The sequence below is a fragment of the Ranitomeya variabilis genome, chromosome 3 (assembly GCF_051348905.1).
Source record: "Ranitomeya variabilis isolate aRanVar5 chromosome 3, aRanVar5.hap1, whole genome shotgun sequence".
In the NCBI taxonomy this organism is placed as follows: Eukaryota; Metazoa; Chordata; class Amphibia; order Anura; family Dendrobatidae; genus Ranitomeya; species Ranitomeya variabilis.
In genome coordinates this window covers 702,654,593-702,678,974 of record NC_135234.1, presented here as the reverse complement: position 1 = coordinate 702,678,974, position 24,382 = coordinate 702,654,593, and the positions used below count along the sequence as shown (strand labels likewise).

The 24,382-nt window shown below is 43.5% G+C and overlaps 1 protein-coding gene across 5 annotated transcripts in view; it reads right to left on the bottom strand.

Annotated features, from left to right (window-relative positions):
* The window catches only part of CCDC169 (coiled-coil domain containing 169), a 114,926-nt gene that overhangs the window by 69,289 nt on the left and 21,255 nt on the right, over window positions 1-24,382 (bottom strand). For all 5 annotated transcript variants that reach the window (XR_013224064.1, XM_077298209.1, XM_077298210.1 and 2 more), the window contains exons 2-5: window positions 22,825-22,907; window positions 19,147-19,257; window positions 16,814-16,854; window positions 1,503-1,601 (exon numbers count right to left, since the gene is read on the bottom strand). Coding sequence is in view for 4 of the 5 variants with exons in the window: in XM_077298209.1 (XP_077154324.1) it covers window positions 1,503-1,601; window positions 16,814-16,854; window positions 19,147-19,257; window positions 22,825-22,907 (334 nt within the window). In the remaining variant the exon portion in view is untranslated. The remainder of the gene's footprint in view (window positions 1-1,502; window positions 1,602-16,813; window positions 16,855-19,146; window positions 19,258-22,824; window positions 22,908-24,382) is intronic.

Sequence of the window (24,382 nt, the reverse complement as noted above, 5' to 3'; positions counted from 1 at the left end):
CAGGACTGGCTTCTCTCCATGTCAGCTGTAATGCATCATCTATTCATTCTTAAATGGATTATTTATGCCACTAGTTTCTATACTGAGAAACCTATATATAAGGCCGGGGGACATGAGCTGTAAAAATTCAAAGAAGCTATCCAAGACATTAAATCCTAGGAACAAAACTGATGCTTTATTAATCAAGAATAGAATATTAAAGGGAACCTGTCATCAAATTCATGTTTATTACTGAACCATTGCGGTATTTCAGAGAAAACATACTTTGAAAACCCGGCCGGGGACTATATGTCTCGGATGACTAGTCCGACGCAGGTCACTGGCCAGCTTCTACCCGCTACAGTCCCTTTTACTGCCAGGTTTCTTCCTATGTACAGACATAGATCCTGCCACCAAAATGGGCTCCGACTCCAACTTCATAGCCCTGATAGTTATACAGGATACAGCAGAGGCACTATTATCAGCAGGTTGTTGTTATGTAATCTGAGAGCAGCAAGATGTAGGGGAAGAGATCCTGATTCCAGCGATGTGTCACTTACTCGGCTGTGTGTTGCTGTTTCAATACATCGCTGTTTAATCAGAAGGAGATTATTACTAGAGGACTTAGTGTTTCGTGCCTCCTGGTCCAACCAGGCCCCAGCACTGATTAGCAGCTTTCTGTTAATGTACAATGTGCACAGAAAGCAGCCAATCAATGATGTGGGCGGAGTTATACAGAGCTCAGTATTCCGAGCTCTGCTAGATCTGCAGCAGATAAAACAGGGATTGTATTAAAATGACAGCAGGCAGACCAGCAAGTGACACATGGCTGGAATCAGGGTCTCAGCCTCTACATCATGCTGAAGACAGATTCCCTTTAAACACATCCTATCCTGGAAGTGCCATTTCCTAGTGATTAGTGAAGACCGCCATGGTATAATCTGACAACTGATCACATTGGTATTTTAAGGAACTGAATGGAGTGGAAAAGCTGGCGGACTACTTGTAACAGAAAATACCCAGTGACCATATAGGTTGTCACCAGGTCTCCAAGATATCACAAGTAGTGATGAGCGCAAGTTCTCGTTACCCTAGTCCTCGAGTGACATGTTCGAGTCCCCGCATCCGTATGTTTCATGTGTGTCAGGCAATCTCTGCATGTTTTATGGTTGTCTAAGAAATCCGAAACATGCGGCCGCGGGGACTTGAACATAACACTCCAGCACCTGCGATGCTCTGTGCATACCCGGGCACCCTAGGCAAACTCCAGCAACGAGAACTGGCGCTCATCACTACTAGTGATATCTTGGAGACCTGGTGACAACCTATATGGTCACTGGGTATGGTCTGTTACAAGTAGTCCGCCAGCCTCCCCACTCCATTCAGTTCCTGAAAATACCAATGTGCTCAGTTGTCAGATTGCACCATGGTGGTCTCTTCCCAGCCGTTGCAGTATTAGAACTCCCACCATGTAATTACAGCTTAGCTGACAGCTTCTTCTACACAACACAAAAATAATCAACCTTTGCTTCTTGTTCTATCCGGAGTTCAAAATCTTTCAGCTGATTTTCCATTATAATTTTCTCTTCTTCCAATCGCTTAAGATATTGGTTCAAGGCTCCCTGGAAGTGAAGCAAGAAGGCACATTAGTGGAGACAGAAGATTATCTGCTTAAAAGTAGTAGATGAAAAGAAATCACACTGAAACCAGTGATGTCATCAGATAGATACGTGAAATCGTGGTGGTATTACTGGTTCATTGAAATCTTAGCAGCCACTTTATGGATAAGTCTCCGCATACTGTATGTTATACAGACCCACAAATCAGCAGCCCCCACTACACCTAGCAAATCGGAGGGGGAACTCCAGCACATCCACCATGCAAATTCTCCTTAGATTTTCCATTTTTGTGCTTTTCTATTTCTTCTCCTTCTGAACGAGCCATATATATATATATATAATCTTTTTTTTTCAACCGTCCTTGCTATAAGAAGGTTGATTTTTTTTATGGGATGAACTGTAGTTTTGAATAACACTGCACATTTTACCATATAATGAACTGGCCAGCGGGAAAGAATGTTAGAGTGCGGTGAAATTATGGAAAAAAAATATATATAAAAAAAAAGTAGCCATTTTCTCCCAGTAGCCAGGATTTCAGTAAGGTGGCTAGATAGCACTTCTACGCTATGAGGGCTCGTTCACACTGGCGAGTAGCAGTCGATAATTCTCTCATTGGATGCTACTTGCAAATGACCCTCAACTCTAAGGCCGGAGTCACACTAGAGAGGAATACGGACGAGTGCTATGTGTGAATAAATGGCATAGCACTCGGACCAATGTTAATCTATGGGGCAGCTCACATCATGTGTATTTTTCTTGTGAATATTATATGTGCGAGAGAATGCTGCGATTTGCACCGTATTACGGCTGAGACTCACCAATGCAAGTCTATGGGTGCGAGAAAAAAACAGATTACACACAGACCATGCGTGTGACTTGTGAGAAATACGCATCCCCAGATCAACACCTGGACGTCTAATGGTTAGACGGAGACCTGGAGAGGCGTACAAGCCACAGCGATCTTGCACCCACTGTGAAATTTGGTGGAGGATCGGTGATGATCTGGGGATGCTTCAGCAAGGCTGGAATTGGGCAGGTTAATCTTTGCGTAGGACGTATGAATCAAGCCGCATACAAGGTTATCCTGGAAAAACAGTTGATTCTTTCTGCTCAGGCAATGTTCCCCAACTCTGGGGACTGTTTTTTTTTCCAGCAGGACAATGCGCCATGCCACACAGCTAGGTCAATCAAGGTGTGGATGAAGGACCACCACATCAAATTCCTGTCATGGCCAGCCCAATCTCCAGACCTGAACCTCATTGAAAACCTCTGGAATGTAATCAAGAGGATGATGGATAGTCACAAGCCATCAAACAAAGAAGAACTGCTTACATTTTTGTACCAGGAGTGGCATAAGGTCACCCAAAAGCAGTGTGAAAGACTGGTGGAAAGCATGCCAAGAAGCTGTGATTAAAAATCCTGGTTATTCCACAAAATATTGATTTCTAAACTCTTCCTGAGTTAAAACATTATTATTGTTGTTTCTAAATGATTATGAACTTTTTTTTTTGCATTATTTGAGGTCTGCAAGCAATGCATTTTTTTGTTATTTTGACCATTTCTCATTTTCAGAAAGTAAACACAAAATGTATTGCTTGGAACTTCGGAGACATGTGAAAAAAAGGGGCATACATAGACAAGTACAATAAACATGAGCAATACAATGCACACAGGTACAGAAGGAAGGAGGAACCTGCCCGCGAGGGCTCAGTCTACAGGGGATGGGTGAGGATACACTCGGAGAGGGTAGAGCTGGTTGTTCAGTAGACTGAGGATCACTACAGGTTGAAGGCTTGTCAGAAGAGGTGGGTCTTCAGGTTCCTTTTGAAGGTTTACGTGGTAGATGAAGGTCTGATGTGTTGGGGTAGAGAATTCCAGAGTATGGGGGAAGCACGGGAGAAGTCTTGTATGCGGTTGTGGGAAGAAGACATAAGAGGGGAGTAGAGAAGGAGATCTTGAGAGTTAATGAAAAAAGTACATACCGTAATTACAAATGTAACAACAGAGGGGGAGTTGAATTAGTCAGGAATAGTTGACCTAAGACATTGGCCGAGCATTTTGTAGGGCAAACAATTGTTTACTTTCACATATTGGTCAGGGCCATTGAGTTGAACGGTATCGTACAATTTCACACATTGGTCAGGCAATGTTAAGTTTCACTTAGCAATATTCTTACCTTCCGGCGTCACTCGCAGCTTTCCCGATGCTTGAGATGCTCCCGGCAACTAGCGTTCCCAGTAATGCATTGCGAGACAATGATCTCTGATGACATAGCGGTCTCACGAGACGGAGATGTCATCGGGTCATTTCACAAAGCATCACTGGGAACGGCAGCTGCCGGGAGCATCGGTAACGCTGCGCGGGACGCCGGAAGGTGAGAATATTGCGATTTTTTTATTTTTTTAAATTATTTTTAACATTACATCTTGTTACTATTGACGCTGCATAGGCCGCATCAATAGTAAAAAGAGAGAGAGAGAGAGCGAGAATTTCCCTGACTGGAAATTCTTCCATGCATGCTCAGTTTCAAAAGATGGAACCCGTCGCTGGATTCCTGTTTTTAACAGTCAGCGACGGATCCTGCGTCCATAGGCTTCCATTATAGGCAACGACAGGCAGCGCAGGATCCGTCGCTGAGCGATTTTCTGACATACACAAAAAACGTTCCTCTGTGAGTTGTCCCCGCCCGACAGACAGCAATTTTCTGACGGATGCAGTGCACGACGGATGAAACGTGTGGCCATTCGTCACAATCCGTTGCTCATACAAGTCTATGGGAAAAAACAGGATCCAGCAGAAAAATAGCTGGATCCGTTTTTTTCACAAAACGAAAGACGGAAGTGTGAATGAGGTCTAAATCTGCAGATTTAGGCTACTTTCACACTAGCGTTAACTGCATTCCGTCACAATGCGTCGTTTTGCCGAAAAAACGCATCCTGCAAAAGTGTTTGCAGGATGCGTTTTTTCGCCATTGATTAACATTAAGCGACGCATTGTGACGGATTGCCACACGTCGCACCCGTCGTGCGACGGATGCGTCGTGCAGTGGCGGACCGTCGGGAGCAAAAAACGCTACATGTAACTTTTTGCTCACGACGGTCCGCTTTTTACGACTGCGCATGCGCGGCCGGAACTCCGCCCCCACCTCCCCGCGCTTCCCCGCACCTCACAATGGGGCAGCGGATGCGCTGGAAAAATGCATCCGCTGCCCCCGTTGTGCGGCGGAGACAACGCTAGCGTCGGGAACGTCGGGCCGGCGCACGGCGACGGGCCGAGCCCGACGCTAGTGTGAAAGAAGCCGTACCTCATATTTCCATGTTACATTAACATTTTTTAAAAAATTTCTTTTACATTTTTTTTAATCTTTAACTTGAACCTGCGAACATTTGAACACTCGTAATACATACCACAATTCTTGAGTATAGACTACACTATAAAACTAACAATTCATGGTCCCCTGTGCTTTGGCTGCACCCAATCATCTAGATGGCGGTGATGAGGGCTTCACCAGGCTCCTGGCTGCCATGTCCACCAATCAATACCTTGTGATGCGCCGTAGGGGAACATGATGAGTGCCAAAAGAAATGCCAAAATTGGACTGTGCCATTTCTTATGCAGTGATTGACGGCAGCGTTTAAGTGGTGAAACACATGTGATCAGAGCAAAAGTAGATGCAGGTGGTGGCTGTATAATAACTCAGCCAGAAGCTGCCTTGTTTTGAGGGAACAATAATGATATGCTACGGGTTGTTAGTAAAATATATTATTATGTAGTTCCTTAAAGGAGTATTCAGGCTAAATTAGGAAAACATGACGCGGTTGCGGGATTACAGAAACAGGCGATCAGGGAGTGCTTAACTGTTTCGTAATTCTCATACATTTCCATGGAAATCCTCGCATCTTAATATTATCCCATTGGAGAAATCCTAGTAAGAGGATAGAGCTGCTACAAGGAGAAATTCCCTGCACTGTGAAAGACGGCACATCCGGCGGGAAGAAAATGTCACAGCGTCAAATATGAGATTAAAGTCATTGTAGTGTATTATACGGATAAATGCGGGTGACCTCGATGGGGGAGAAGTGAATGTGCTGGGGATGGAAGGGATGGCATTTATGGGGGCAGTGTCAGGATATGAGGAGGTCACTGACGGCAGACTGACAGGTAATCAATAATACAGAATGGTGATGTATGAAGACCAAGGATCCACACAGCTCAAGGAAATGACAGCCATTCATCCATTCATCATGCCTAGCATTATCTGAAAATTCATCTAATCCCAATAATCAGACTGCAGATTACTAAGAAAAGACAAAACAGGATGAGTGGATGAGAATTACGTAGAGCACGTATGTCAAACTCGGCCTGCAGGCCAAATTTGCCCTGCAGGGTGAGTATATTTGGCACACCGGGCCTCCCGGATGCCAGTTGAAAACAATGATGGAGGAAGGAGCGTCAGCTGACACTACCTCTCCCATCATTGCCCCTCTGCTTCTGAGGTCTCAGTGCAGCGGGCACGATGACGTAATTACAATGAGCCCTTTGTACCGAAATGTTCAGAGGATATGAAGACACCATGAAGAGACCGGAGCAGCATGGGATCTGAGGAAGGGGAGTATTTGTTTTTTTTATGCGGGGCCCATTATACTGTATGGAGCACTATGTGGGGCCATAATACTATATAGAGCACTATGTGGGGTGCATTATACTGTACGGAGGACTATGTGGGGCCTTAATACTATATGGAGCACTATGTGGGATCCATTATACTGTATGGAGCCCTATGTGGAGCCATTATACTAGATGGAGCACTATGTGGGGTCCATTATATTCTATAGAGAACTATATGCGGTCCATTATACTGTATGGAGGACTATGTGGGGTCGATAATACTATATAGAGGACTATTTGTGCTCCATTATACTGTATGGAGGGCTGTGTGATTGGGGAATCATGCAGTGGAATGTAAAAGTTTGGCCACCCCTGGTCACTGTTATTGTGAACAGTTAAGCAAGTTGAAAATGTAATTATTTTTAAAAGGCCTAACATTTAAGATCATTCAATTCCTTTGTATTTTAGGCAAAAATATTTTTTTCATCTTTTACTTTTTAAAAAATTACAAAAAGGAAAATGGGCTGATACAAAAGTTTGGGCACCCTGCATGGTAAGGCTGGGTTCACACTGCGTTAACAGCAGCTCATTCAACACATACGTTAACGGGCTGCTGTTAACGCAAGTGCCGGTATGGCAGCGCGCTAGCGCAGATAGAGCATCTGCTAGCTCTATCTGCGCTAGCAGTGACGGACCTGAAAACGCTGCAGCCCGCGTCTCGGGGTCCGTCACTCAATGACGGCACATGGCTAGCGCACGCCCATTGTGGGCGTGCGCTAGCGATGCGTCCGACATTGAACTAAATGGCGGCGTTAACGGACTACGTTACACCGCGTTATGCTGCGGTGTAACGTAGTCCGTCTAACGGATGCATATAACGTAATGTGAACCCAGCCTAAGTACCTAGTAGCATCGCCTTTTGAAAGTATCACAGCTTGTGAACACTTTTTGTAGCCAGCCAAGAGTCTTTCAATTCTTGTTTGAGGGACTTTCTTCCTAGGACCTAGGAAAATACTTCCAGCTCTGTGAGATTTCTGGGTCGTCTTGCATGCACTGCTATTTTAAGGTCTAGCCACAGATTTTCAATGATGTTCAGTTCAGGGGACTGTGAGGGCCATTGTAAAACCTTCAGCTTGCACCTTTTGAGGTAGTCTATTGTGGATTTTAACCTGTGCTTAGAATCATTATCCATTTGTACAAGCTATCCTCTTTTTAACTTCACCTTTTTTTTATATATGGTGTTATGTTTGCATCAAGAATTTGTTGAAATTTCATTGAATACATTCTTCCCTCTACCCATGAAATGTTCCCCGTGTCATTGGCTGCAACACAACCCCAAAGCATGATTGATCCACCACCATGCTTAATGGTTGGCGAGTTGTTCTTTTCCTATGCAAATTGCTTCTTCTTGTCATATATGGCACTATTTATCCTTTGGCTAATTATTTTTAGGCCATGTAACCATTGCAAATATGTGGCTTTATAGTCCTTGTTTATACCTGCCGGCTTTTCATTGGGCTATTGTACGTTTAGTTGCAGCATCTATCATAGCCCCTAGTGGCACCTAGTTGCCTAGTGATGTGCACTTTCGGTTAGTCTTTTGCTGTACGGGATACTCATTATTGAGTTAGGTGCCTGTTGTTAAATTTAATCTTTAATATATTTTGAGGCATTTCCCACTACTCTTAGTCCTTACCGCATGATCACCGGTATTTTCTAGCTTGTTTTGCCGGCAGCGCTATAGGCATACAGCCTTGCGTCTTGGGTTGCCTGGCAACACTCACTTCTGGTGTGAGCGCTCCTGACAGGAAGTGTGAGCGGCGCCATTGGTTTACAGCACGGCGGCTCTGTCACTAGGGAACGCTTCTCGTTGGCGTTAGTACGCAAGGCAGGAAGCGCCTTGTGCTCTCCATCTGCGGGTCGCTAGCCTTATGATCTGCAGCGTGTGACGTCACTTGTATAGTGAGCGCACCGGGAATGCGGGCAGCCACGTGGGCCTCTCGAGTGGGAGTACGGCAGGACACCATTACACAGTAGGTCTTCCACATGTTTTTGTTTTAACGCTGCCATGGTTACTTACAGCCGTCATATGATTACCCAAAGGGAAGTGGTCATGATTTTTCCACCTCCCCCTTTGCTATTTAAATACAAGCCCTACGCCTTCACCACTCTCTGCAGGACAGCATAGAGGGTGGCAGGACTTTATGTCCCTCCTTTCTAGCACATAGGCACTTTATCTCCATGCACAAGCAAGTCCCCTGAAGAATCAGCTTGGATGAAACGCGTCGGGACGGACTATATAGGGAGAGTGCAGGGCATGTGTATATAGGGGTAGCTGTGGACTGCCCTTGTAAGGGCAGGAGCTCTGGGGATAGCTTACTGATAGCCCCATAGGGACTGACATAGGGACTGTCGTCTCTTCTTTTCCGGATTATCCCCTGACCAGAGGCTATCCGGTGCTCCTTTGCCTACACCTTGGAACGGGTGAGATTGTTCCTTTTTTTACTATGCATATAGCCACCAGTGGTACTGGTCATATCATATGCGTCTACTGTTGGTAACTGATTGTTTTTACATGTAACTAGGTATATGATGCTGAGTGTTATATATGTTGCTTGACTTCAGCTTTCTTACAGGATATATCCTAGTGTAATTTTGATTTCTCTAAATGTCTATAGATGAAATCATATAATCCTGTCAGGGGATAATTGGTCTTTATGGTTACCATACCATTGGTTAAAGACTCTGTCCCAGTTTTTATTCACTTGGGTGTTTGGTTTTGTTTTTGTGTGGCTTTAGTCATAATAAAAGTTACGTTTTATTCTTTCCACTTATGCTTTGTTATATATAATTTATAGTGGTCTTGTCTATGTGACTTACAGTCAATATATAGATTTTGATTTTTTCTACCCCTGCAAATTGCTTCTTCAAAGAGGAAGAGGACTAGAACTCTGTATGTAGCGTCACCCGTTGGAAGCAGTGATCCTTAAAGTCACTTATTAGCCACCCTCTAACGGGCCTTGCAGTATGACACGGTGTTTCAGGGTATTGCCCCTTGTCAGTGCAAAGTATGAGATCTGAGTGCACTGACGAGGGGGCAATACCTTGAAAAACCGTGTCTGCACATTGAGATTCTGATTTGGCTTTTATCCTAAGTCATACTGCAAGGCTCGTTAGAGGGTCGATAGTGATCGCTGCTTTCAACAGGTGGCGCTATAGAGTTCTAGTCCTCTTTGACAAGGCAATTTGCATATTTAATTTCCCAGAGAAGCATGTAAGGTGTTTAAGTCTCCTCATACTGGAATGCCAGACCTGGCATGTCACTCTCTACAAAGGGAAAACTAACCCCTTAGATATTCTTTTCCAGATATTGTGTGCCCTTTTTTCTCCACACACACCTTTTGATCATTGTGGAGAAAGAGTTCTACTTTAACCTCATCGGTCCACAGGACTTGTTTCCAAAATGCATCAGGCTTGTTTAGTTGTTCTTTTGCATACTTCTGATGCTCAATTTTACGGTGATGAAGTAGGAGAGTTTTTCTTCTGATGACTCTTCCATGAAGGCCATATTTGTGCAGGTGTTTCTGAACAGTAAAACAATGTATCATAACTCCAGAGTCTGCTAAATCTTTCTGAAGGTCTTTTGGTCTCCACTGTTCTTGGTAGCTGCCATTTCTTAATTAGATTTCAAACTGAAAAAAGGGCAACTCGAAAATGCTCTGTTATCTTCTTACATTCTTCCCCTGCTTTGTGGGCCTCCACCATTTTAATTTTAACAGTGCTAGGCTGCTTAGAAGAACCAATGTCTGCTGTTTTTTGGAACAAGATTAGAGAATGCTGGGATTTTATAAAGCTGGGAAATTTTCATCACCTGGCCTTTCCTAATGATGATAGTTACCAAGCCATAACCCTAACAGGCTAACTAGGGTCTGAAACCTTGGTCAAAGTTATCTAATCACAGAAATCTACAAGGGTACCCAAACTTTTGCACTGTCCCATTTTCCTTTTTGTAATGTTTAAAATGTAAAAGATTAATAAATATATTTGCCTAAAATACAAAGGAAATGTGTAATCTTTAACGTTAGCATTTTTAGAGATAATTTAATTTTCAACTTTCTTAACTGTTCACAATAACAGTAATTTTGACCAGGGGTGCCCAAACTTTTAAATGCCACTGCATCAAAGTTGACACACAACTTTGCCCAAGCTTTTAATTTTGGCCCTATGTGTATTTGCGTTTTGACATCCCTGACCCAGAGCATCTACTTCATAGCACATGGTTTTATATGTGCTTTAATATAGCTCAGGATGCCCCCCTGTGGTTATCTGTTATAATGCACTGTAAGTTTCTAAAAGTCTGGGATGGCACAGGTATTACAACAACATAGAAGCCCCTATTCTACAGACCTGGTGGGATCAGGTAGTGGATGTGGCACACGCTTTACAGAACAAAATAATAAAAGGGTTTCCAGTAAAGATGTGTTGCTTGCGTGGATTTTAATGCTCCTCATTATTATTATTTACTATTATAGCGCCATTTATTCTATAGCGCTTTACATGTGAGGAGGGGTATACATAATAATAAACAGGTACAATAATCTTAATCAATACAAGTTACAACTGGTACATGAGGAGAGAGGACCCTGCCCGCGAGGGCTCACAATCTACAGATCACTCCAGACTAGAGATGAGCAAATTTGATGGGGTCAGGGCTTATTCGCCAAGTTATAGCGCTTACCCAATAAGCTGCCGAGGGAACCCGGATACCTGGAGCGCTCCTGATAATCAGCTGTCCGGCTCCACAGCTGCATGTGTCACGGCTGTGTGACAGTCACAGCACATGCATGGAGCCCTGTGTGGTGGGCTATAGCTTGCCGAATAAGCAGGGACCCCATCAAATTCGCTCATCTCTCAATAAGAGTTTGGTTTAATGAAGATATCACTCTCGATCTGCGCATGCGCCGCCTCTGGCGCCATTTTATTGAAGACCTGGAGACCAGCCATGGAATCACACTGCTCACTCACCCCAATGATGGCGGCAGTGCAGAATTTCAAAAAGGAGGCAGAAATCACTGAATACTATGACCTGTCATAGTAACAGAGGAGGCAGGCGGAGGGGCCGGAGGAGCAGAGGAAGACCCTACCCTCAGTCCCGCCCTGATGCACAGAGATATTGTTAGAAGGAAACTTTAGACGCTGATTTAACTAGAACCAGATTTTGGATTCCTTCACCACAGGTGTCAGGTTAATCAGTGTAATAGCGCCATTATGGCCCTGACTTTACACTGCTACGTCCTGCTGACACGGTCTCTCTCACCAGCTCCATTTACACCTGCTCCTGACCAGAAACATTTTTTTCTTTTTCGGACATGCAGTTTAAAGAGCTGTAAAAAAAAAAATTCTTTTGGATACTCAAATATCTTTCTTTGTGTTACATGGGGCTTCATTTTATGTCATTGGCACACTCCTTAATTTTTCTGCCGATATGGGAAAATAAAAAAAATAAAAATGACTGTTTTTCACATTTAAAAAAAGAAATATTATGACCACAAATGAGCAATAGAAAACATAAAAATCATTGTTACAGACAGGAAAACAGGTTTTTTTTATGTATCGGATACATTTTTTTTTTGCAGAGTCTAGAAACAGTGATTTGGATTGGCATCGTTTATTTATTTTTAATGTATTTCACATATTGTGCCTCTTCGGCCATGTGCCTACGCTGCGGATTCCATTGTGGAATTTTCCGCAGTGGATTTGCAAAATCCGCAGTGAAAAACCGCTGCGGTTTTTACTGCGGATTTATCGCGGTTTCTTTTGCGGTTTCCTCTGCGGGTTTTCACCTGCAGATTTTTATTGGAGCAGGTGCAAACCCGCAGCGGAATCCGCACAAAGAATTGACATGCTGAGGAAAATAAACCGCTGCGTTTCCGCGCGGTATTTTCTGCAGCATGTGCACAGCGGTTTTTGTTTTCCATAGGTTTACATTGTACTGTACACCGCATGGAAAACTGCTGCGGATCCGCAGCATCAAAAAAGCTGCGGATCCGCAGCAAGAACTGCAACGTGTGCACATACCCTTATAATTGGGGCATTTTAGCCTCCTGGATACATGGCATAGCTGAGTGGGTCTCTTAGGACCCGGCAACTCCTGTTCCTTCCCTAGACACAAATCACATGAGCTGTCAGCAGTTTCTATTGCGGTACAGTAATTCAGTGCAGTGTATACAGTGATGGAGAAGGCAGAGACGGTAATTCACAGTCTCTGCCTTCTCTATGGGACATCAGCAGTGTCTGACAGCCGGCTCCCCACTCCTGCTGCTGCACGATTGTGTGTAGCCCCCCTACTATGCAGTGACGTCCTAGAATGTCACTACAAAACAGAACGTGGACCACCCGGACTTTTATTCTCTATGGGCGGGTGGTCGAAGCCCTGGCTGTCAGACACAGCTGGAGACCTTGGGGAGAAGACAGAAGCAGTTTATTACCACTTCTGCCTACTCTTTTCCTAGCTACATAGTGCTCAATGAGAGCTGCATAGTGCACAGAAGCATTGGCACTATTGATTGCTCTGTATGACCTGCCGATCAAATGACCTCTGAGTTGCTCTTGGGCCCATCAGGCCTTTATCAGCTCTCCAAGTGACTCTTCGCACAAAAACGGTCCATTTTTCCCAGTAACTTGATACCCCAGTTACAGTGGAAAAAACAACAAAAGAAAAAAAAGTCCCCAGAAATATTTTATGATCTCTTGGGGGCCAAATTTTATGTACCGGTGTATATATATGAATTGTAAGGCAGTGACTGGTGTTATATGCGAGGGTCCTATGTGTCCCCAGGATGCGCACAGAAGCATATTGAGGCCGCGGAAGTGCATTGCAGTCACAGGTGTAGCTGTAATTGCAATGCAAAATAAAAGTAAGTGTTGGTCTTGGGCAAGCTATTTGTCCAAGGCAGATTTAGGAAAACCTGACATGGACTTTATTTTTTAAACGGACTACAGGATGGTAGTGGGGCGGTCCGTTTCCTTCCCGGCCGGGTTTTCCATGGGGCCTACAGCCACAGGTTCCTTATAAAACCCATGCACCAAAGGGTTGAGTGTGTCAGTTTGGTTTTGCAAGCGTGCAGAGCAGAAGGCTCAGCAGAGCCCACCGTGTGTGAAGCAAACAGAGCCAAGCAGAGCCAAAAGGCCTGACACCCCTCAGCATACACGGTGGTGCAGTCACCTGCGGCAACTGGTCCCGGTTATGGACGATCTTGTTTTCCCGCCTGCGATCCGGGGGATATCTTTGAGTTCCAGTTGTAAGTTTTCTTTGGAAATTAAAAGACATTTGTTTGACTGTGCCCCTCTTTTCTAACAACATGTAACTATATTCTCTCAGGTGGCTCTTTTCCCCCCCAGGCCCTAATGGCTCATATTACGGTTATTCCAAAACAGGGTAAAGATCCTTCGCTCTGTAGCAACTACCGCCCCATCTCACTTATAAACATCGATGTCAAAATTTATGCCAAAATGATATCAAAGAGACTTAATTGCCTCTTGCCCCTCCTAATTAACCAAGACCAGGTGGGCTTTGTGCCCGGAAGGGAGGCTAGGGACAATACTATCAGATCTATCTCCCTGATTGACAGAGCCAACAAAAAAGGTGACCCTCTGTGTTTACTATCGATAGATGCTGAAAAAGCATTCGATAGAGTGGATTGGGAATTCATGTGCCAAACGCTCAAAGGTATTGGACTACAAAAAAAAGCATTGTGGAGTATAAAAGCCCTATAGGAGTCCCCTTCTGCCCGGGTCAGGGTAAACGGCTCATTGTCCAACCCTTTCTGCATACGGAACGGCACGAGACAGGGGTGCCCGCTGTCCCCTTTACTCTATGTGTTAACTATGGAACACTTGGCAGTCGCAATTCGCAATAACCCTTCCATAGCAGGAATGAAGTTCCAATTAGAAGACCACAAATTAGCATTATTTGCTGACGACATACTCATGTATGTCACTTCTCCTATCACTAGCCTACCTAATATTTTATCAGAATTAAACAACTATGGAGCCCTGAGTAATTTTAAAATTAATACGCATAAATCTGAAATGCTAAATATTTCGTTACCGCCCCCCTTAGTTTCACAGTTATGCTCCTCGTTCCCATTTAGATGGCGATCAGACTCCCTTGCCTATTTAGGAATACACTTAACCGCTAAGTCCTCACTTTTATATGATGCTAACCATAAAATTGCACTACACAACGCGGAGCTTGACCTGGAGAAGTGGAACAAACTGCACTTATCTTGGCTTGGAAGAATTAATGCAATCAAAATGGATCTTTTACCACGCCTCCTTTATTTCTTCCAGACCATCCCTCTGTATCTTCCAGCCTCCTTCTTCTCCAGGCTCAAATCAGTGATAATAAGATTTGTGTGGTCCGGTAAACGTCCACGGCCTGCATATCACCTCCTGTGCAGGAATAAACAGTCCGGAGGACTGGGCCTCCCGGATTTCTTGCTCTATAGCTATGCCTCTCTTGGAACTTGCGTTCTCGATCTGTTCCACCATAAGTCAAGTAAGAGATGGGTAGGCCTTGAGATGACGCCGCAGGGCTTATGGTTCTTCTATGAGCAAATCAAAAGCTATCTCACTGTGTTATCTAGGCGGGCTGACATCTTCAGACAGTTAACTTCTTTTGAGTCCATGTGCCTGGGTGGGGGCCCCTTGTCCCACACAATATCATTGCTGTATAGAATGCTCCAGGGCTGTCAACCAACTTCACTTGACCCTCCCACATTCTTCTTGAAATGGGACAATGAATTAAGCACGCAACTGACTCCGGAGGAACGCCTCAAGAGTCTGCTATTTACCTTCAGATCTTCACTTTGCTCAGATTACCAAGAAAGAAGCTATAAACTCCTGGCCAGATGGTACAGATGTCCGTCTAGTATTCACCTTATGTTTCCCACCACCCCCGACACTTGCTGGAGGTGCTGGAACGACAGAGGTACCTACCCTCACATCTGGTGGCCCTGTCCGCCTATTCACGACTTCTGGGTGGGCATCTTTGCACTTTATAACAAATTATCTCTCCATAGAGTCCAACCCACCATGGAACTGGCCCTGTTGTCTGTATGTGACCTTTCAATTGCCAAATTCAAGAAAGGTTTATTACGACATTTCCTAACAGCCGCACGTAATGTGATCCCTCGTTTCTGGAAACAGTCAATATCCCCCTCACGTGCTGATTTTGTGGTTGAACTAAACCGCATTTACAGGATGGAGCAATTGGTTGGCCAGGATACTAGAACTGCAGACAAAGTGTTTAATACCTGGTCTCCCTGGATTGCTTTTAGAGAATCTGAGGAACTGAACACTTGGCTACACTGATTGATCCTATTGGTCCCCTTGCGACCCATAATCATAACTCCCCTAGACAGTAAATAATACATTAACAACCATACCTTAGCATAAAAGTATAATAGTCTCAATTTAGTTGGGACTGAAGACCAGATTCTTCCTACCCTACCTCACCCACCCCCCCTCCCTTTTTTTTTTCTCTTCTCTTTCTTCTCTCTCTCTCTTCTTCTTCTTATCTCTCTTCTCTTATTCTCTTCCTTTTCTCTCCACCTATATTTTCTACTTTCTCTTCGCTTAGCCTGGCCTCATGCAGATTCCATAACTGACATTGAGTGCTCGGACGAGCCTAGGCACTCTTGCTTTCATCCAGCGGCTTGGCCCCACCTGGAGCTGGTCGTTGGCTGAATAGTGAGAGCCTGTGATGTATACATCATAAGCAATCTTTTCAAACTATTAGGCTAGGTTCCCATTGCGTTAATGGGATAGCGCTAACGGACAGCGTTGCACGGCGAAATTAACGCCGTGCACCGCGTCCGTTAGCGCTCCCATTGCCGGCAATGTTAGAGCGCATTGCTAGCGCGTGTCATTTTCGGCACGCGCTAGTGATGTGCCGGTCTTTTGTAGCGCGCCTCGGACGCTGCTTGCAGCGTCCGCGGCGCGCCAGAGGTCCGTTCCCCGCTCTCGCAGATCGGGGATCTGCGAGAGCGGGGACGTTAACGCGACCCCTGAACGCGGCCCCGAAAAAGACATTGCGTTAGCGCAATCCGCTAGCGCTCGCGCTAAACGGATTGCACTAATGCAATCTGAACCTAGCTTTTGACCTCTGACAGAGGTAATTTGCTCACGAAGTTACAACCTTAATGATTTGTTGATCAATGTTTGAGTATTGAAATCTTTAGTATACAGCTATCCATTTTTGTATCAATCTCACAATCCTGTATGTGCCTATAACTGCATTTAAACATCTGATTACAACTGTGTTATTTACGTGCAATTCAATAAACTTGATTTACACAAAAAAAGACATTTGTTTGAACTTTCCTGTGGTCACTGCCTGTCTGTCACACTGCACCAACCCCGCTGCACTACAATATATGTACAATAGATATAAAAGTCTATGTACCTCTATTAAAATGTCAGGTTTTGGTCATGTAAAAAGAGCATACAAAGAAGAACATTTTATTGTGAGCCATAGTCTGTGTAAGACAGGGCTGCAGCCCTATATAAGGAGGAGGACACAATAAAAGATCACTATTACTTACCACCTGCATCTGATCATAAGATCGAATGGAGGAGAGCCGATCTAAGGATGCAGAATACATGTATTATTACCAACTAAATACTAGATATTAAGACAAATATCCGTCCTCAAACACAAAATCAATTTCTAGTATTTTTAAGTTTCTGATGTAAAATAAAAATGATTATTATAGAATCAGACACTGGCGTATTGGGGTGCCGATGAGTGCGCCAGATATATGGGGTACAGATGAGTGTGCCAGATATATGGGGGTACAGATGACTGTGCCAGATATATGGGGGTACAGAAGACTGTGCCAGATATATGGGGGTACAGAAGACTGTGCCAGATATATGGGGCTACAGAGAGGGTGCCAGATATATGGGGGTACAGATGAGTGCGCCAGATATATGGGGGTACAGAAGAGTGTGCCAGATATATGGGGTACAGATGAGTGCGGCAGATATATGGGGGTACAGATGAGTGGGCCAGATGTATGGGGGGTACAGATGAGTGTGCCAGATATATGGGGGGTACAGATGAGTGTGCCAGATATATGGGGGTACAGATGAGTGTGCCAGATATATGGGGGTACAGATGAGTGTGCCAGATATATGGGGGTACAGATGAGTGTGCCAGATATATGGGGGTACAGATGAGTGTGCCAGATATGGGGGTACAGATGAGTGTGCCAGATATATGGGGGTACAGATGAGTGTGCCAGACTCCGCTTCAAGAACATTTAACTCAAAACAGTATAAAAAAGTGTTACATTGTTACTCTAGTGACGTTGTAGGGAATCCCGTACAATGAACTTATCAAAATTCCCACACTCAGCATCATCTGAGAGAACTGAGAAGAAACAATCTCTGATAAACCCTTAGGGTACGTGTCCACGATCAGGATGGCCGGCGGTATGGACGGAGCGGCAAACCCACTCGGCGCTAAGCCCCGCCCCCTTCTGGGACGCAATGATGCTGGATGTGTTCATTGCACACATCCGGCATCATCGCACCCCTCGCATAGGGCCCCGTGTTTTACCTTGCGGCCGCGCAGCGTCGCCGCAAGGAACACGGACATGCTGCGATCTTAAAAGACGCGCCGCATGTCCGGAATCGCAGGGCTGCCGGATGCGTGTTACCACGCATTGTGGAGACGGGATTTGATAAAATCCCCTCCACTATGCTGTAACATCTGGACGCTGCGTTTGACGCTGCGGCTCTGCGCAGCGTCAAACACGCAGCGTTTCCTGCAAGTGGAAACATACCCTTTGTCTAGAGCTACATGGCAACATTTGTCAAGGTTGTCACAGTTCAAGCTTCTCACATTGCTAATGGGATCTCTTGGACCTGATGAGGGTTGTGTACTTACTTTAAAAAAAATCCACAAGAGAAAGGCTGTATAATCCTATGTAAAAGTTTTCCTGCCCAGTATTAAAACAAGCTGAACTCATAAAATGCTCCTGTTAACATTAGGATTACACAACCAATCAGTAAATACACCAGTATCATCAGATCCTTCTCATAGCGCACTGTAGATTTTCGATCCTTAAAATCTGTGCCCATTTCCCCCCTTGATGTATAAATCGAGTTTACAAAAAACACAAACTCTGTCTTGCATCACTCACAAGTTGTTTTGCAAACATTTAGTGCAACACCACATGAAAAATCTGCTGCCAATCCACCGCACGTAAACCTGGACTTCTGTAAATACAATTTATGGGACCGATTTTTAGGCAGTTTTGGCAAGGCTCTTTCTAAACTTAGAAGTGGAAGTTTTATACTTTTCTATGTTAGTCTAAAAATCTCAATAATTTGGCACAGATTAGGTCTTTTTGATAACAGACAAAAATATTTAAAAATGGTAGCACTGCATGTGTATAGTTGTTCTTTCAGTTAAAGAGCACCTGCCACTAAAACAGACAATTTTTTTGTGCTTCAAAATTCCGTTGTTTTTTTTTTTTTTTTTTAAATCCGCCGTATGGCTCCAGAGCTATGGGCCTTTTTATGTGCTCACAGGGTAATAATACAGATGGGTTTAAAGACACGCCCCTGAGGATCCTGTGAGCCAGACCAAATTCATTTTTATGAGCATTTTTTGGAAATTGTTGAGTAAAGTCAGAAATCAGATTAATCGTTTCCCTATGAACACTTTATAGGTACCACTAGTCTAGGGTTGTCTGAAGTTTACAACAATCAACATGGTAGATGTCAACCGACAGCTTTTCCATATAATCACCCCGCTCAGCCATGTCCCCGTACATATCACGTAGCTGAATTTTGGTGGGTGCAGCAGATTTAACCCCACATGTATGGCCGGATACAAACATCACAGAAATGGCGGCTCATCACTCACCGGTTGGATTACCCCGTAAGTATTCAGACTTTTCCTGAAGTGCACGGATTTGGGTCTCCAATTGTTTATTTAGCTCAATTTGCGTCTCATATCTCGTTTTCCACTCATTACCTGCAGTTGGTTTAAAACATAAATCGATTTTATGAGCATTATTCCTGTATGACTCTGCTGTGCATTAGCTCAGACAGGATGATTTATAGTAGATGGGCTGTAATATATGAGTGATATATTGGACTGATAGTATCGGGGATGGTTGGCGATAGATCGCCGATTATGGGGGTCATCCTTCTTCTACATTCCTATATATGCTACTGAATAACAGGGACAATATGTGAGGCTACAGCTCTGTGCCGACCCCATCGTGGCTTCCTCTTATAATAAATCCATGACCAACATGACAAATCTCCTTTCATATGCATCTCATTGAGTAATAGTCCAGTCCAGTAGGGAATCTGCACACATTTAGTATTTGCTACAGATTTTTCCACCAAAAAAACAGATTGTTGGTAGGAAAAATACGTAAAATACACTTGTATTTCTGGATCTTTTTGATACAGGAAATATATATCTTGGTACATGCATTTTTACTTGAGTTTTTTCCCATTCACTTGAATGAGTGAAAACTAAGCAGCGTGTGCAGATTTCAGCGATCGCATCTAATTGGCTGGTAGTGTAAAACGCTGTATTTTGTTCGGTGGCAACAAGTGTACAAGCCCTTAGGTTTTCGCGGTTTGGATTCTTGGGTTTGTGATTACAATAATAGCTCTGAAGACTTTCCTATCGTTGATGGCAAAAATATACCGAAAACCCTAAAAGAAAAAAAAAAAGTCACTGCAGACACTTTTCTGAACAGTGGGCCATGGGTGTGGGGTATAGCAACTGAACAGATCCACCATGATTTATGTCAGAAAGCGGCTTAAACTATAGCAGAAATGTCCTTCTTCTCATGACTGGGGTATCATTCCCGACACATCAGAATTTGTTGCATCTTAAAGGGGGTTCCCAGGACTATTATCTTTTTTAACTATGGGCCGAAGAACTTACAGGCAGATAGTTGTTAAATGCCAGCCTGCTGTGCCCGATGCTGATCTCTGTCTGAGCGACCGCAAACCACTTCTGCCGGTGATTCAGTGGCTTCCGCTGGTGTCATGTCGACAGAGCAATAGCTTCTCATCTGCTCTGGTCTGTTGACTGGGTGTGACTGTCTACATCATGCTGATTGACAGCCGGCTCCCTGCTGCCTAACTGCGGGGAGCCACCTGTCATTCAGCATGACGTTAACAGTCAGGCGCACCGTCTACAGATAATCCACAAAAGTCCAACTGTATACCTATGCAATGGTACTTCCACAGTACATACAAACAACCACAAGATGGCAGTATAATCACTGTCACCTTAGAGAAGCCAACCATTAATAAAATGTATATTTAAAAGATTTTTATTAAGGAAACCTGATATCATTATCAGGTCGGTATACTGTTAAGGGCTGCTTTAGAAACCAGAGACCTTGATATTAGAATAGGGATGCTGTTAGCACCATATATATATATTATCCATATGCTCATTATCAGCTTTGAGCAGTCTCTTTGATTTATGCAGTTAGTATACTTACTATATCTAATATATAGTGTGCCTCCCACTGTTGTTTTCCCATGGGGTATTACCCAGATAGAATGTAGTAGCTTTTAACTTCATGTTTTGATGTATTGTTCTTATTTTGTTTCCTTAATAAAAATCTTTTAAATATACATTTTATTAATGGTTGGCTTCTCTAAGGTGACAGTGATTGCACCGTCTACAGAGCAGTCCTGGGGGGGAAAAGCTGTTCTGTTGACATGGAGCAGCCATGATTGTGCTGACCGGCACCGGGTAGAACAGGCAGGTAATTGCCTTTGTTAGCAGCCACCTGCCTGTTTGGTTGTAAGGCGCATAGTGAAAAAAATAAAATGTCCTGGAGATTAAATTGCCCTTGACCCAATCTTGTTGACTATATCGGCCCATTTCCATCCTTACCACCTGACTATTCCGGATTTATCACTCTACGTGTAATTTGCAGGCTCTTTAAGGGAGCACACGAGTTAATTTTCCCAGCATGTTCCTAAGCTTTTAAGGATTTAAGGAAGCTCCTTGCAGTCATCACTAGGGACTCATGGGATAGTGAAAGACTTCACCATTAGTACTAATACATGTTGTTAATCATAAAAGCACATTTCATTCTGCACCAAACATATAAAGACTGACTGCAGCTTCACCGGAGAAAGCAATAATATGACATATAAGGGAGCAGAAGTAGAATTATACTCGATCATCATTGGGATTACATGGAACTAGGCATAAAGAAAAACAAAACTCGGAAAAATCCCAAGCATATACCGTATGTAATAGGAAACTCTGCCCAGCAGCATGCAGTTTTCGAGTATTCTGCACCCTGACATCCGCTATGATCCCACCCATGCCCACTCAGTCTCCATTGTTTTAAGGCTTTATATATTTTATTTGGATTTTAAAAGCATGAATGCTGTGCACGTCGCACAAGGAATATCTTCAAATCACATGTAACCTACCTGCAGGGAAGTAAAAAAGAGACTTTGTGAGCTGCCAGAGGGGGAAGGAAACTGATTCTATTCAGAGGCCGCCCACATCAGCAGCACTAAGGGGCTCACACGTAAGCAGAAAAAGAAAGAAAGGTATTTTCGATACAACACCACAAATGATTATAAAGCATCTACTAATACATTTCTGGACTTTTAGTATAACAAGGGTTCAGAAGATGAGCTCTTCAGGGGGATTCACACATAGTGGTTCTAGATTAACTTTCTGAATTAGGTAGTTTGCCCAAAACTAGCCCAAGAGCTCAGATTAACCTCTTCCTGCATCGTCCAATTTTTCTTTTCACGTGTCTGTTTTTTCCTTCTTAGAGTCATAAGTTGTTACCGTATTTTCCATTGATATATGTACAGGGCGTGCTTTTAGGAGACGAGTTGTAATTCTCATTGACATCGTTCACTTTACCGTATGGACTGAAAAATAGTAAAAAAATTCCTAGTGCAGTGAAATGGCAAAAAAATCCAAGGAATTCCACCAAAGTTTTTTTGGGGTTTGTTTTTTTTTAGGTGTTTATTGCGTGGTCAAATTAATATGTTAATGTGATTCTTCAGGTCAGTACGATTCTGTAAATTCCACATTTATTTCTTTTTTCTTTTTTTTTTAAAGCCATGAAAAAAATTCTAAAATTTGTAAAAATAAAATATTACTTTGCGTCACCATTTTCTGACACTACTAACTTATTTTTTTTTTTATTATTGGAGCTGTATGAGGACTATATTTTGCATTGTGAGATGACACATTTTATGGCATTTTGGGGGTTGAAATGGAGAGCAAATAACAGCAATTCTGGCTTTTTTTTTTCCTTTACGGAATTTGCTATACAAGTTAAATAAGTTTATATATTGAGTTTTACGGATGTGGCGATACTGAATATGTTTATTTTCTTTTATAGCTTTATTTTTAACGGGAAAAATATGGAGATGCTTCAAAATTTTTACTTTTATTTTTTAAAAAAAACTTTTCCCTTGTAAGTCTAACCTGTGACTGATCACTTGTTCTCTTTACGGCCAGTCTGTGCATTGTGATCCGAGATCGGACCTATGATCTCGGACGTCTGACGGAGCCCTTTACCTTCATCCTCCACACTGGTCAGCTTTCTTTCCAGGTCCATGACTGTGTTTTTCATTTCATATATTGAGGCCTGTAACATTTCCCTGCGCAAAAGAAAGAAAATTAATGAAAAATTATTATTATTATTATTTATTTATATAGCACCATTAATTCCATGGTGCTGTACATGAGAAAGGGGTTACGTACAGAGTTATAGATATCGTTTACAGTAAACAAATTTACGATGACAGACTGGTACAGAGGGGAGAGGACCCTGTCCTTGCTGACTTACATTCTACGGATTCAAAGAGGGTCTCCGTGATTTGAATTGTGTCCGGCTATCCTATGGACAAGTCTTCATGGTCCGATCGTGGGGTTCCAGCACATTTATGGGTTACAGCGCCACCTCTGTATGGGCCATAGTGCCTGGTACTGGACGTCATGTCATTTCCTGCACTAACAGACACGGCTGCCCATATGGAAAAAATGCTTGTGCAAAAAAAGAAGTGGACGCAGTTCTTCAAAATTTCTGTGGTCGCTCTCAGGAGCTCATTCACCAGTGGTTCTCAGCCTGGGCAGTCCCATCTTGGCACCGTCCTGGTTGAAAACTAATTATCCCCCAGACATGGATTATGGCGTGGGACAGAATGACGGACAGGGTTGGTATATTGTTGTTTTTTTATTTTACTTTTATTACAGGAGATCGAGGGCGTCGGTGGAATTAGGCGAGGTCATAAGTATGGTTTAAATGAGATTATTAAAGGAGTCTGTGTCATTTTGTCAAATAAAGGACTTTATTCCGGCTGTGTCTTTATTTACCATATAACTATAGGATTAGTAATGGATAGGTGTCTTATAGATGCCTCTCCATTACTAAGCCGTGGGCTTGATGTCACCTGACAATACAAAGGTGACATCAACCCCACAAATATTATCCCCGCTTGCCACCGCTATAGGGCATGTAGGAAGAGATGGGCAAAGCATCAGAATTGGAGCATCCAATAGATGTGCCTTTTCTGGGCAACTGTGAGCTGATATTTTTAGGCTGGGGGGGCCAATATCAAGAGCCCCTTACCAGCCTGAGAATAGCAGCCCCCAGCTGTGAACTTTAGCAAGGCTGGTTGTCAAAAATGGGGGGGACCCCAGGTGTTTTTTTTCTAATTATTTATTTAAATAATTTAAAAAACAGCGTGGAGACCCCTCTATTCTTGATAACCAACCTTGCTGAAGCTGACAGCTGAGGGTTGCAGCCCCCAGCTGTGAGTTTTGCCTGGCTGGTTATAGAAAATAGGGGGAACCCACGTTGGGTTTTTCACTCATTTATTTTGTTAGATCGCAGGCGGCGGCAGCTGAGAAATACCCCAATCATCCGCACCTACTGTCATTGTTATTAGCGACAGGTATCAGATGATGGGAGTAAGAGTCCCAAAGTCCCCCACCTGCTGTCATCGTTCTGACTTTAATATAAGGCTCATCATTCTCCTCTCCTTGCCGGCAGAGCAGGGAACAATGATGAGAGTCGTCTTCAGCACCTGCCGCCAGGGAACAGCGCTTACTGTAGCGCTTCTTTCCCCTGTGC